General features: G+C 36.6%; 2 protein-coding genes across 2 annotated transcripts; both read right to left on the bottom strand.

Annotated features, from left to right (window-relative positions):
- Positions 1-256: 256 nt before the first annotated feature.
- Positions 257-1,361, bottom strand: LOC117086914 (olfactory receptor 14J1). Its single transcript, XM_033216544.1, has one exon. The coding sequence runs from the start codon at positions 1,300-1,302 to the stop codon at positions 337-339; it is 966 nt and encodes a 321-aa protein (XP_033072435.1). The 5' UTR covers positions 1,303-1,361; the 3' UTR covers positions 257-336.
- Positions 1,362-14,196: 12,835 nt separating this feature from the next.
- LOC117086913 (olfactory receptor 2B6-like) lies at positions 14,197-15,141 on the bottom strand. Its single transcript, XM_033216543.1, is given in 1 exon segment — positions 14,197-15,141. A coding segment is annotated over 1 exon segment (945 nt).
- Between the last annotated feature and the right edge of the window lie 334 nt (positions 15,142-15,475).

Genomic DNA, 15,475 nt, shown 5'->3' with positions numbered 1-15,475 from the left:
GACCATATATGCACTATCATATTATCCCAGTTAGCTTCAACTATCTCCAACCTATTTGTTAATAATGGATTTAAAATTATACAGGCCAGACTCCAAACTAATTGTCTTTCTCCTTCATTTCAGAAAAATTTCCCAAAGATGACTTAAAATAGCACTTAAATTGGAGGGAGGAAGGAAAGCCAATATTATTAGAAGCACAACATATTAAATTTTGAAGAATTATATTTGAGAGGAATATATGCAATAGACAGCTTGGAAGAGCGTTCTGGGAAGAAATTAGATTCACCCCCTTTCAATCTGAAACATAATAACAATGCCTTTCATTTCTATGGTTCTTTAGAGTTTAAACATGGCTTTTAAACACATCTTTCTCTGAGGAAGCTCTTCCTTTGACAGCATCTTCCTCAGTGCTGCCTTCATGGCGTCATTCCGTAAGCTATAGATGACTGGATTGAGTGTTGGAGGTATCACAGTATAGAATATGGAGAATATAAGGTCCATAGTCGATGAGGAATCAGAAGGCAGTCTGAGAAACTCAAAGCCTGCAGCTGAAAGAAAGAAGGTGACTACAAATAGGTGTGGTAGGCAGGTGGAGAAGACCTTGGTCCGGCCCTCAGCTGATGGGATTCTCAGCACTGTAGAGAATATGCGAATGTAGGAGAGCACAATGGATATCAAACAGATAAATGCTGTAGACGTTGTGAATGCAGCCAGTGCAATCTCGTTAATGGATTCGTAAGAGCAGGCTAGTTTCAGCATCTGAGGAACATCACAGAAGAATTGGTGAATGACTCTCTTCCCACAGAGAGGTATGGAGAAGTTAATGGCAGCATGCATGAGCCCAGAGAGGCCCCCAGCAATCCACACAGCTATCACTGCATGCCTACAGGCACTGGGATCCATAGTGGTCTCATAGTGAAGTGGTTGACAGATCGCTGCATACCGGTCATAAGACATCACTGTGAGAATGGCCACTTCTGATGAGGCCAGAGCTATGAAGAAGAAAACCTGAAGAATGCACTGAACAAGAGAAATATAACCGTTGCCCATAAGTGAATTTGCAATGTACTGGGGGACTGTGACAGAGATGAAGCAGAGGTCCAGAAGAGAGAGGTGCTTTAAAAAGTAATACATGGGGGAATGGAGACGATGGTCCAAGGTAATGACGGTGATAATGAGGAGGTTGCCTGTCAAGGCCAGCAGGTATGTCACCAGAAACAGCAATGCATGTAAAATCTGAAGCTTACGCTCATCAGAAAAGCCCATGAGGAGGAATCCACTCATTGCAGTCAAGTTGACCATAGTCTCTCTGAAGATACCAAGTGTGACTCTGTTTAGGAAGCCAAAGAACAGTAGGAAGAAAATGCATGACATCTAATATATTTGTATGTCAAGTAACTCAATTCGTCAGCATGGAGGTACTGAAATGAGATGAATTTATCTCCATTGTGATTAGTTAATATTCAATTCAAAAAAAATTTAGCAATTATTCAGAAATAGAATCCCTAAATGTGATCAACAAGTCATAAACATTTTCTGGAGCAGAGTTTGCATTGCCAAAAGAGGGAGAAATTGATGGAAATGATAAAATCTTTACCTTCAACAAAGTCAATGAAATACCAATCTCATTACATCTTCTATATGATGCCTTATTATTATAGTTATGCACTATATAGCTTCATTTGCTAACCAGCTAACATGAAGTTATTGATACCACCTTGCAAATGCATCTAGAAACAACTCAGAGGCAGATCTAGAAACAGCTCAGAAGCTAATCTAGAAGAGAGGTTAGCTCAAAGAACAGTCATATTTTTTCCTCTGAAAAGCTCTTAATATCTAAAAAAGATTACATTTGATTGTAATAAACTTCCCATAGAAATTTTGAAAAATGAAATGTCTCAAAATTGTAAAATGCAGATGCCACTGGTATCAGGCATTGAATCCTGAACTTTGGAGATCTTGCAACTAAGTGACAAAGGTTCACTGTCAAAGAACGTTTAATTCTCAAAATTCTTATGACAACTTGGGGTTGGACATTTTCAATCAAATCCATTTGAAAAAATAAAGAGATTTTCTAAAATCTCTGTGATAGGCAGAATGCTAGGTAGTGGAGTATGTATCTTTCTAGTGCTGTGTCTCATTGTGTCTTCTTCCCAAATGAAAAAAAAACAGTATTTTTTTCTCTCTAGGACTTGAAATATATTAGATAGTGGGAGCCCATTGCTTAAAATAACCAACCAAACAAAAGAAACATCTATAGCAGATGTAACAATTGTTAGGAGGATTAAATGATGTAACTTTTCCTATTTCATTTTAAATGTGCTATTATTGTAGAATCATCATCATCATAGAATCATTTTGTGTATCAGAATCACTCTGCCAACTAATTTTTGCCTCTCTTTTTTTTTCTTTTTAAATCTGTGCATTTGTTGAAAGGTCAATCAGTATCATTTTCACTGAGTTTCTTTTGCACAAAGACTATTCCTTCATCATTTCAGTCCATTTCTTCACCCTTGACCAATGGTATCTAACATATAGGTACTAAGTAAATAGTTATTTAACTGGATATCTACATAATTGATTTCACTTCTATATAGATAAAAACTTAATGGCCAAGTTACATGAGTTACTGCATCGGATTTTGAAGTTACTGTATCTGATATTGTAGTTTGTTTCATTTATTAATCTCTAAGCTGTAGGAAACAGTTAAAAATCACTTAAACCAAGATCTTTCTGATTTTGCTGTAATTTATTTTGAGAACTGATTGAAACTAATTTTTAGGAAATATATTTTTTTTCCCACAAGGCACAGTCTCAGGGATAGAAGGGCCCTTAATCCATCACCAATGGTCACATCCCCTGCTTCACGGCAGGAAGAATCAGAGAAAAACAGGGGTTACTTTCTTCAAAGTTTCTCTAGCTTTCTTGCTCCTACAGTTTTCCTGGTCCTCCATTAGATATGGCTTAATTCCCATTGTTGCCAATCTTAATATCTGGCTTAACTTGCTCCAAATATCAGATGGTAGTTTTGGAATTTAAAATAAATAGATTAAAACAATTCACTTATATTTTAAAACTTATTGTCTCTGCTTGAAAATCAAGAGTGTCATGTTATTTACCACTTCTAATACACACTGTTAGTGTAATTTAAGAAAAACCTCTATCATTTAGCCTCCTCATTAAGGTTTCTCCATAGAGGGAAGGAGGAGGAAAATCATTAGAAAAAACTTGAATGCACACACCATATTCTCCTCTCAACAACTCCCACCAACCTATTTTTATTTTTATTTTCTTTGAAGACATAGAGAATAATTTTTATATATGATTAATACATGGAAAATTTCATCATTTTAATTTCATTAGCTGCAAATTGTATTGATTAATTCATCACCTATCAAATAAGAAGGAAGGGAATCATATACATGTGGAGATACACTTAGGATTAAGGATGATACTGTGAGAACATACAAAACCTGTGTTCAATCCTTCCAAGTCATGCCTGCATTAAATACTTTATTTTATAATAAAACTAAACGTTTTTTGGTGGAGAGTATAATGATTCTTTGAATGTTACTTGTTTCCCCCAAGCATTTATTTTCTCTCTTCACTAACCACTTCTATGCAAATTTTATCCTACAAAACATTTATAAACTGTCTGTTTTTTTAATTCTCATATGTTGTTGAAACCCTCAATTTTTTTTTGAAAGTAGTTCTCTTTTAGGTTCAGTGGTACATGTGCAGGTATGTTATGTAGGTAAACTCTAATTCATTCCAGTAGCAGCTCTAGAGAGTTAGCATCCTAAGTCTCTTCTTCTCTATTTTCCTCTATTTCCTGGGAGGTCACATTACCAATAACTTCAGTGAGAAAACATAGGTAATTATATGTTAAATATCTCAGTTTCCTACCTGTATAAATGAAATGATCTCTAATATGATTTAATTCCACCCACTCCAGGGTTTCAAAGGCAGAGAAAGAGCTCTTTTTTTCTTTCCAAGTCAGTGACCAACCCTATGCACAGCCTTATAAAGGGCATCTTTGCCACAGTATGCACTTGCTATCTCTCTGTCTGTCTCTTTCTCTCTCTCTGTCTTTCTCTCTCTTTCTCTCATAAGAGCACACATTTTATGTGTGTGTGTCTGTGTATGTGTGTGTATAAAATTCACACAAACTCCATGTCTAAAAATTCTAATAATGTTGATTTACTGAGATTACTTTTAATGAACCAGATTGTTTCACTATGCTCTATTGATAGATGATAAATGAGAGACAGATAGATGATAGAAAGATAGGTAGATAGATATAGATAGATAGATAGATAGATAGATAGATAGATGGATAGATAAGCAGATGAATATAGACAATCTTAAGACTTATTCACTTTAAAGAAAAAGAAAAGCCTTCACTCCATACTTAGGACTTTCTTATAATGTCCCTTCTCTTTACAGCCATGCTTTATGAGCAGAATAAGGTATCATTCTGTGCCCTGGCACATTTGGTTCAATTGTGAACCCTGTTTATCATGCTTGCCTCAGGAGTCCTCACAAACAGCTCCAGCAAATCCACAAATAACTGTCACAATGGAAAATTCAATGCACTCTTTCTATTTTGCTTTTATTTTAAACTTTCTCAAATATATGACACTATCATACAGTTCTTTGTTCTAAAATAGCTCTTTTCCATTGGCTCTGTGCCACTTAGTTCTGGTTTTCTATTTCTTCTCTGAATATTTTTTCTTTTTTTAAATTTTTTAAAAATGTACTTTATTTTTAGAGCAATTTTAAGTTTACAAAATAAATTGAAAGGAAGATATGGAGATTTTTCATATGCCCCTACCCCACATAGTCACACCTTCCCCCATTACCAGCATCTTCCATTGCAGTAGTACATTTGTTATAACTGATTAAGTTACATTGACATACTACCAGCCAAAATCCATAGCTTACATTTAGGGTTCATTCTTGGTGCTGTACATTCTGTGGGTTTAGGCAATTCATAATGACATGAATTCACCATTTCAATGTCATACAGATCAATTTCGCTGCTCTAAATATTTTTTCTTAGTCTCTTTATCTGAGTCTTCTTTTAACATTTATTGAAATTTAACGGTTTCCAAAATTTTGTCCTGACTCTTTCTGTACTTTTGTTTACTCAAATATATTATTGTGCCTTTTAAAGAAGACAGATTAACTATTTTCTTACAGAATAGAAAATAATAGTCAGCTGTTTTGGGCACTACCATAGGTCTTCTGGGTTGCAGGTCCTCATATCCTACTTCGTGGTTGGTGCATCACTGCCCCTGAATGGGTCCTTCCCATATAAGGACTCACTTCTTCTTCCAGCCGTCTCCCTGCCACTGTTACCTATTTCAAAGAATGGCACAACTTTGCTTTAATCTGTATATTCAATCAAACACCAAAATTTTATTTGCTTACTACCTGTTATAGTTATTACTTCTTGCTGTCACACATACAAATTAGTTCAAACCTTCATTATCTCTGACAATATTTTATTCTTCAGCTTCATGTAATTCTAATCCAACTTCAATGCTGTTGTCAGGATAAATGGTGATGCAAATCACATGTTGTAACATTAATTTAGCTTTTAACTCTTTATTGACTTAATTGATTATGCAAGGATGCACAAAAAGCTTAGGATGGCAAACAATATCTTTACAATGCTTCCTGACTGCCATTCCCTTATTATCTATCACTGTGACTTCTCCAACCCCATGCCAATCTCCACGTTTAATAATGCTGACTGACTTAATTACTCTTAATAAATCAATCAGGTTGTATCACCATGCTGTGTTTGTTTTCTTAAATCACACTATTCCTCCTGTCTGAAAGTCCTCCCACTAGAATCTCGCCTCGTGGCTGGGCACTGTTGCTCACGCCTATAATGCCAGCACTTTGGGAGGCTGAGGTGGGCAGATCACCTGAGGTCAGGAGTTCAAAACCAGCCTGGCCAACATGGCGAAACCCTGTCTCTACTAAAAATACAAAAATTAGCCAGGCACAGTGGTGGGCGCCTGTAACCCCAGCTACTCGGGAGGCTGAGGCAGGAGAATTGTTTGAACTCGGGAGGTGGAGTTTGCAGTGAGCCAAGAACGTGCCATTGCGCTCCAGCCTTGGCAACAGAGTGAGACTCGTCTCAAAAAAAAAAAAAAAAAAAAACTCCCCTCATTTGTTTGGCAAATACTTAACTATCTTTTAACACAGCTACATTGTCTCTTTCCATCTAAAACTCACCTGAGTTTAACTGTCGACCCAAGAAGAATTGAACACTGTTTGGAGCTCAGATTGCATTCATTTCAGATTCCTTATTATTTATACTAACTTTATGACATTTATTTGCATAGATTTTCCAGCTTATTTAACTGTTCTTAGTTAAGGAACGAGAAATTATATACCTTATTTACAGTTATAATTTTGATGACTCGCATAGTCACTGGCACTAAGCAGATGCTACATAAATTTTGGATAAATTTCATAAAATTCGGAGAAGTTTTACTCACCAGAGCGGATTTCTTAATAGAAACAAATCTCAGTTGATCCTGAGACTGAGCCTCTTTGTTCTAGAATCAAGCTGTTATTTCAGTCCATGAACTTTCCATGTAGGGAAAGGACTGAAATGCTTTTATATAGGACCAAACAGGATGTAACTGCCCAGGGACATTTAAATTTCCTATTAACTAAGTGGTATTTGAAATAAAGCCAGTGCTGTCCAGGCACTAGGGACAAAAATCCTGTGCAGGGAAGTTGGTGTTTCAGATAAATACTATGAGTTCAAAGCAGGGGATTTCATGGACCTCTCCCTCAAGGAATTGCCTCATTGGAAAGTAGTTAATTATTATCTTGGTCTAGCCAACTCTTATAGTCGATGCATTTCAGGTTAAAAAATGAATATTATACATAATGTTTTCTGTAATATAAGTTCACAAGTTTTTCTAGTAAAAACTATTTTTTCATTAATTAACAATTTCAGTTTAACTGGTCACTAATAAAATCATGCATGATTGCATTAGCCTTATGTAAAAAAAAAAAAGGAATACTTAGTAATTGTTTATTTACATAAACCCATACATAATAGTAGAATCAAATAATCTCAGAATAAAACCAATACTTAGAGAGCTAAACTTTCTTCAGACATGGTGTCTTTTTTAAAATAACTTGAAACTTATAATCCAGTTCTCATTTTAACAATCCCCAGATGAATATGAATAATTTTTACTCAAAAGCGAATGAATTCCATTCTCAAATATGTGTGATTATGGAAAAGGCATTTTTAAATCATGGTAAGGACACAACATAAAATCTACCTTCTTAGCATTGAAAGAAATTTTTTAAAAAACTTTTAGTATGAAAAATTTAATATATTGTATATTTTACTTGGCAAACATTTAAAAATAGCTCTAAGTTTCCCTGTATATATATGTGTGTATATATATAATTTATATTATGTATATTATATACATATGAATTACATATATAAATACAAGAAACTGAATTGTAAATGTTGCAGACCAATAAACTTTATTTTGATCTCCACTGACAAATATAGTACCACATTAAGCACCACAATACGACAATACAGTGTCTCAATAAGGATCACACATTCTCATAAGGCTATTTATGAACAATAAGAAAGACAATTAATGAATGATCAAAAAAATACTCTGAGGTTCTTTCCATTTTGAGGAAAGAATTTTCTATTTTAACATGGACTTTGATTGTGATCTGATCAATATTTTTGTAAAAGCTTTGGATACAGATAGTAGGTGGATTCAATATTATACATGGTTAGTAGACAAATAGTACAAAAATTTCAACATCCAACAATAATGGATAATTTAGAGAAAATTGTGAGATAGTTCAAATAGGATAAACTTTAATAAAATATTTTCCATAGATAAAGTCACATTAAAGTTTGAGAGATGTGTGTTTTCCTTTGCTTTTTATTTTTTTTAAAAGATTGGTTAAATCTAATTAATACATGCTAAGAGCATCCAATGACAATCAAAGTAAACAGTTAAAAAAAAAACCCTAAGTAATATATTAATTGATGAGTAATATTTTCACTTTACTCTCTTCAGCAGACCGAAACTGAATGAATTGTTTCAGAATTAAATACGTTAAGAAAATTGTAGACAAACGGATCTGTTAGCAAACAAAAGAGATTGTCATTCATTCTAATTACTAGAAAGCTTAGGGTGACCTATATTTTCAATATTAAAAATGTTTGTCTTTTAAAAATAAATTTAAATGTATCTATGTTCCTAGAATCAATCTAGTAATAATGGTTATTAGTTATATTCAGATAGTTGTTTTCTCAACATAAACAATAATTTTCAAAACCTGCTCCTGATGAAACAGTAAACACACTGGTATTAATAAATATTTATTTATTTATTTATTTTTAAAGCAAGGGTTTGAATCCCTTACAAAAGTTCTGTGTAGACCTTTTTGAATTCAGTGAAAAAATCTAATTTCGATATTGTTGTAAAATTCTTTTTTTTTTTTCCATCTACACTTTCAATTTCCAACTCCTGTGTCTACACCTTTAATATTCTGACTCATAATTCAAGCCATGAAGATGTTTTTCCACAACTCCTCCAGGATAAAAGAAAGCCCATATTAATTTATGTTAGTAATAATAACATTGGACAGTCTGAAACTGCTTATGTGGCTTATATAAAAGGGGTTTTCCACTAGAAGTTTAACTCAAGCAGGGTGAGATGGCTCATGCCTGCAGTCCCAACACTTTGAGAGGCTAAGGCAGGTAGATCACTAGAGCTCATGAGTTCAAGATTAGCCTGGACAACATGGTGAGACCCTGTCTCCACAAAAAAATACAAAAATTAGTTTATCTATTATTTTATTTTTTCTATTTTATTAATTTCTATTATTAAATATTTTCTTTATTATTTCCTAGCTTCTACTGACATGGATTTATTTTTCTTTTTTTCCCTAGCTTTTCAAAATCTTCTATCCAGACCACAAAAAATTTTCTCCATATCAGCAATAAGACTGTTTTGCTATCTTATTTATGTGTTTACCGGAGTAGTGCATTTAAATTTTTTTCTATAACTTTTCTTTGCATTCACAACTTGGCTAACTGGTGCAAAAGCCCTAGCTTCTGGCCTGTCTTGGTTTTGATAGGCCTTCTTCACTAAACTTAATCATTTCTAGCTTTTGATTTAAATAAGAGACATGTGACTCTTCCTTTCACTTGAATACTTAAAGGCCATTGTAGGATTATTAATTGGTCTCATTTCAATATTGTTGTGTCTTACAAAATAGGCCTGAAGAGAGGGAGAGATGAGTGGGTGGAGCAATCAAAACATACATCATTTATCAATTAAGTTCAGTGACTTATATGGGCAGTTTGTGGTTCCCTAAAACAATTACAATAGTAACATCAAAGATCACTGATCACACATCATCATAACTGATACAATCATAATGAAAAGTTTGAAATATTGTGAGAATTACCAAAATGTCACATAGAGATATGAAGGGGGCACATGGCATTGGAAAAATGGTATTGATAGATTTGCTCATTGCAAGGTTGCCACAAACCTTCAGGTGCAATAAAGTGAAGCATAATAAAATGAGATAGGCCTGTATTTGGTCGAACATCATTCTGGGTGTGTTTGCGGAGGTGGCTCCTCTCTGCAGGCAGGTCCCTATTGACTTCCCAACTCTCAGCAGAGAGGATAGCTACTCTCTGCAGCTGGTCATCCCGTCATCTCTCAGTTGTCCTCTACCATGCTATTGCTGATCCTGGAACTTTCATTGACCTCAGAGGGGAGGAAGTGCATGTGGATTGGTCCATCCGTGGCCATGGGTGGGCAGAAAAAGGCACCACAAGACCCCACTGCAGTCCACCGGTGTGGCAGCCTGACCCCCAGCCTTCAGACTCTTCCTGGCCTGAGCATGGGGCCTTACAGGGACCCGCTCCCTTCCACCTAGGAACCCATCTGCCTCCTGACGCCTTCCATGGTGCACAGGCTGCTTGTGCCAAGGGGCACCTGCAGGCCAACGTTTCCCCCTCATCCACTCTTGTCTGGCCCAACATCCAGAGGGGGCTGAGGTGGCAGGGCTCGATCATACCCGGCAGGGTTATGACAGTGCCTGGGCTCAGCTCCACCTACTCCTAGGTTGGATCAGGTGCAGAGAGTGGAGAGAGACCAGGCAGTAGGAGCAGGCACTTCCGAGCCTGCAATGGCAAAGGGGGCCTTCCCGGCTCTCAAGAGCACACAGAGGCCCAGGTCTACCGTCCGGATTTGGACAGCTGCAGCTGTGCCTGGGGATGTGGGGCTCCTGCCTGCTCCCAGCCCTCGAGAGCACACGGAGGCCCAAGTCTACAACCCTGACGTCGGCGGTTGCAGCCGCGCCCAGGATAGGCAGGGCTCCTGCCTGCTCCCACACACAGGAGACCCGGGTATGCTGCACAGACTTTGGCGGCTGCAGCTGTGCCTAGTCGGGCAGGGGCTTTCAGGGGCGCCCTGGATAGAGTAGAACGCAGGCCCTGGCTGTAGGGAGTGGCAGGCTCCGAGGTCACCCAAACGCCTGGCGGACCCCAGGGGACTGGCCCTGGGAGGCCTGCGCAGAGCCTCCTCCCGAGGCCCAGGAACTCCAGCATGCCAACTGCAGATCACGGAGCTTCTCAATGTTGAATGCACTATGAATTACATCCAGTGCTTTTAGGTACTATGTATATTTAAACGTTGTGGTTTTCATCTCTAGAAGTTGGATTTTTTAAAGTATCTTCCACATCTATAAATTTCTGAACATATGGTAAACAGTATAATTGTTTTAATGCCATAACTTGAATCATTCTAACATATGTGTCAGTTCTGAGTCAGGTTTGATTTGTTGATTTTTTTCCTTACATCATATTTTCCTGCTTAGTAAATTTTCATTGGAAAATTTTCTTTTACTGGGTGTATTTGTAATCCTAGAAATATCCTTGAATTTCTTCTGGAGTGCTACTAAATTACTTGGATACAGTTTGAAACTTTAGTCACTTGTTTCGAAGAGATTTGTTAGGTACAACCAGAACAGTGTTTAGTTTAGAGCTAATTATTGAAACTCTTGAAGCAAGACACTTTTGATTGCTAAACTCAATGTCTCAGGAATTCTTAGGTTTTCATTCTGGCACATAAATAGCTTGAGAACCCACAGAATTCCCAGCCTTTGCATAAGCACTGGGCACTATTTACCTTAATCCATTAAGTAGTTCTTTCCTCATTCTTGGATAGCTTCCTCACACACATATGCAGATCAGCGCTCAGCTAAACTCAAGCAGTGCCCTCTCTCTGTGTATTAGTCCATTTTCATACTGTTATAAGGAAATACTCAAGACTGGGTAATTTATAAAAGAAAGAGGTTTAACTGACTCACAGTTCCACATGGCTGGGGAGGCCTCAAGAAACTTACAATCATGGGGGAAGGTCAAGAGAAAGCAATGACCTTCTTCACATGGTGGCAGGAAAAAGAAGTGCAAGCAGGGGAAATGCCAGACACTTATAAAACCATCAGATCTCATGAAAACTCACTCACTGTCACCAGACCAGAATAGGAGAAGCCGCCCCCATGATCCAATCACCCCCCTCCCACAACATATGGGGATTACAATCGAGATGAGAGTTGGATGGGGACACCGAGCCAAACCATATCATTCTGCAAGTCGTGAAAGATTTTTCTATGTTTAGCATTATCTTTTCTGACGTTTTTTATGACAAATTCTGCCTTAGTCTGGTTGCTCAGTTCTGTCTCCTTTATTTCTGTTTTGTTCAAAAGTTGTACGCCTTGATATAAAGGTGAATATCTAATTTTATTTCAGCAACTTGTACATAGTTGCCATCAAAAAATATTTACCAAATAAAGGAATAAACATTTTCATCATAAGATAAACTTCGTCATAGCAACAGCTAGTTTAAATGATGCTGTTTTTGTTTCTTTATAACATATGCCAAGTATTTTTATTTAATAATTTACTAATATTATTTTTAAGTTGTGTTGGGTAGTTAATCTAAATCAACAATATATAACTGTGATGAGAGTCAGAAAATTTCTATTGTTTCTAAAAGTATTGGGAATTATCCACTGCTCCTAGAATAAATATGATAGTAGACTTGGTTCTGATATAAATATTTTTACCTTATTGAATATGTTTTCCTGCTGTTCCTACAGCACAGAGCATATTTCTATTTAATGGCTTGCTGGATATTTGCATAATTGATGTAATATTTGATAACTTTTAGTATTTAATAACTTTAATGTTTTGGTAATACTTTCAGGAATACTTAAAATATTTCCTTATTAAATATGTTCAACATTGCCTTATTTTGATTTGCTTACTTGATAGTACAGGTACTATAATTTATTTAATGATATATTTAAATATATAGCCTTCCAAAATCTCAGGCAGCATACATGCAGAAACATTATACCTTTATAAAGTCAAAAATTTTACATTGTTTAAAGATAAAATTTTTCTCTGGCATATCTGTAATAATGAAAGAGAATCAAAATGTATTTTGAGGCCTTTGGGGACCTATCTTGAGCAGCCACCCACATCAGCAGAACATTTTTCCAAGCACCCGTTTTTTTATTTAAAAATACACGAGATTTTCTCAACATAATATATCCATGTTTATTCCAATGCAGAATAGTAGTTTCAATGTTCAATTATTTTGAGCTCTATTTATACTTCTAAGTTAAACAAACAAAAACAAGAATATGTTAACATTTTTATTAAGTGACCCCCCAAAACCCCACAACATTTAGCCTCTGAGAAACATACTCCTTTAATAGAATAAATAAATAAATACAATAAGCATTTTTTTCATAATACATATTAGGATGTATTTTATTTCATGCCAATAGCAGACTCCATGTGAAAACGAGTCATGGGTTGGGAAAAATACTGTGATCCAAAAAATTCATAATGTCTAGGATCCTTTTCCAGATTATACTAGAATTAAGGAAATGAACTCACTTTCTCTTATATAGCCACGGGCCTTCAAAAGTGTTCCCAAAAACCTTTTCTCTGTGTTCCAGCTTCTCATCTGTCTTAACACCGGGAGCCACAGAAAGTGGACATGCGCACAGTACAGGAAACAGAGATTTGCACTGTTCTTTTAATGACGTGGATTTTCTGGTGAACTCACTCTATTTTGTGGTGGTATCTTTGGTTCATAGGTTTGTGAAGCAGTTTATAGCAACAGGCTATAGAAGTTTTTTTTCTAAATGAAGATAATAGATCAACCAAAGTTTTGAATTCCACGTGGTATTCTCAAACCCCCACACTGAAATAGGACTAACTTGCCCAGTCAAGTGGTGAAGAAAGTTTCCTTGTCAAAACATGTAAATTCCTGCTGAGTTTGTGTCCCTAAATTAGAATTTTTTCCATCTCAGGTTTTTCCCCTGCTGATCACTGTCCAAAGCATCTCACTGTTCATCTTTCCCCCCAGAGTAAGTTCTACTTGTATTGACCTAGGCCTCGCTGTTGTGTACCATGAGGGCATAAGACTGACTAAGGCAAAATATTTATGGCAAAAAAGAATTTTAAAAGAATTCATGGCAAAAAAATTATATTTAAAATCATCACCTCTAAATTTGTTCATTAATTTCTCTTTCCATAATTTCATCTTAATGTTTTTGAGCTAATTGTCTCTTGATTTTACTTGCCTCTGAGACCTTAAAAAAGTATTTGAGGGTGATATAATTGGACATTGAATGTTAGAAGATGGCTAAATGGTGGCAATACTTGTTGATCAAAATTAACTCACGATAGTACTGACATGTTTTTCTAGGAGTTGGCATCATTTCTAATTTAATTGGGATTCATTTATAAACAATTCGTGCTAAATATATTTCCTAAACTTTCTAAGTATCTTTTTCTCTAGCTATTATACCGTTTTCCCCTACTTTAACTAGATTAACTAGTCATTAGGAAAAGGGAGAAAAAATGACTGACTTGATGGAATTCAATATTGTAAAGCAGGTATTCTCATAAGTGAAAAAATGCTATGTAGATTTTACCAAGAGTTAATTGCTTTTTTCTTAGTCTTGTTCCACTTGTGAACTTTGTGTCACTTGATACTATTCCCTCATCAATTCCATGTCTGACATCTTTCTGAAAGTCAAACATATCTATCCTTGCTTCTTAGGACTTCTTCTCAGAGATCATCTTGTCTTAATCCAAAACTCTTTAGTCAGTGACCTTCTCAGGGCAGCTTTCACATCCTTGTTTCTCAATGTGTAGATGAATGGGTTGAGGGTGGGTGTGACAATGCCATAGAAGAGAGCCATGATCTTCCCCCGGTCACGAGAATAGCTAGAGGGAGGCTGGACAAACACACTGATGGCCGTGAAGTAGAAGAGGGAGACCACCAGCAAATGTGAGGCACAGGTATTGAAAGCCTTCCAGCGACTTTCAGCAGAGCGGATTCTCATTACTGTCTGAGCAATGAACACATAAGTGCCCAGGATGAGGGTGAGTGGCACCAGGAGAAGCAAAGCGCCTGGTACATTGAGCTCAGTTTCATTCACACCAGTATCAATACAGGCTAGTTTCAAAAGGGCTGGAACTTCGCAGAAGAAATGGTCCAACACCCTCTGTCCACATCTTGGGGCCACCACTGTGAGAGTGGACTGGACAACGGAGTTAGCAAAATCACTGATCCAAGTGCCAGCAGCCATGTGGATACAGTGTCTCTGGTTCATGATGACTGGGTAGTGAAGGGGCTTGCAAATGGCAGTGTAACGGTCAAAGGCCATGATGGCTAGAAATATGGATTCAGTAGAACCCAGGGCCAAAAATATATAGAGTTGGGCAACACAACCCCCATAGCTAGTGATCTTTTCTGCTCCCCGGAGGTTGACCAGCATCTGTGGGACAGTACTGGTGGTATAGCAGAGGTCCAGAAAGGATAGATTGGAGACAAAAAAGTACATGGGACTGTCAAGCTGGGGATCCAGGCAGGAAACTAGGATAATGGAGATGTTTCCAAATAGGGAAAAGATGTAGGCCACCAGAAAGATTACAAAGAAGGGTGTCTCTAGCTAGAGACGGTCAGAAAATCCCAATAGGATAAAATCATGTAGCGAGCTTTGATTGTTGATCCACATGTCAGCACTGGTAGGTGAAATTCCAGCTGAGACCTCTAAATACCCACAGTTAGGGATAGACATCAACAGTAAGAGGAAACCACTGAGAATTAGAGATCAGAGATGCTGAGATTAAATTTTCATTTTTGCTCTAATCTGCATCTGTATCTTCATGACAGTAAAATGTCATTTGCATTTATATCCTGGTTATGATAAATTGTGGAGACAACATCATCAATGTAATATTGAAAGATTACTAAGAAAGGAATAAATACCACACCAGCAACATAGTTGGGAATTTTGCTTCTTTAATATATGTCTTCTGGTTAGCTACTCACTTCATTTGAGTTTTCAT

Source organism: Trachypithecus francoisi, unplaced genomic scaffold (genome assembly GCF_009764315.1).
Source record: "Trachypithecus francoisi isolate TF-2019V2 unplaced genomic scaffold, Tfra_2.0 Lachesis_group10, whole genome shotgun sequence".
Taxonomy (NCBI): Eukaryota; Metazoa; Chordata; class Mammalia; order Primates; family Cercopithecidae; genus Trachypithecus; species Trachypithecus francoisi.
The sequence above is the reverse complement of the archived record's forward strand: the minus strand, read 5'-3'. Positions and strand labels throughout refer to the sequence as shown.

What these genes read in the sequence shown, in the direction of transcription:
- LOC117086914 (XM_033216544.1), bottom strand. Translation starts at nt 1,302, where the DNA reads ATGGTCAACTTGACTGCAATGAGTGGATTCCTCCTCATGGGCTTTTCT.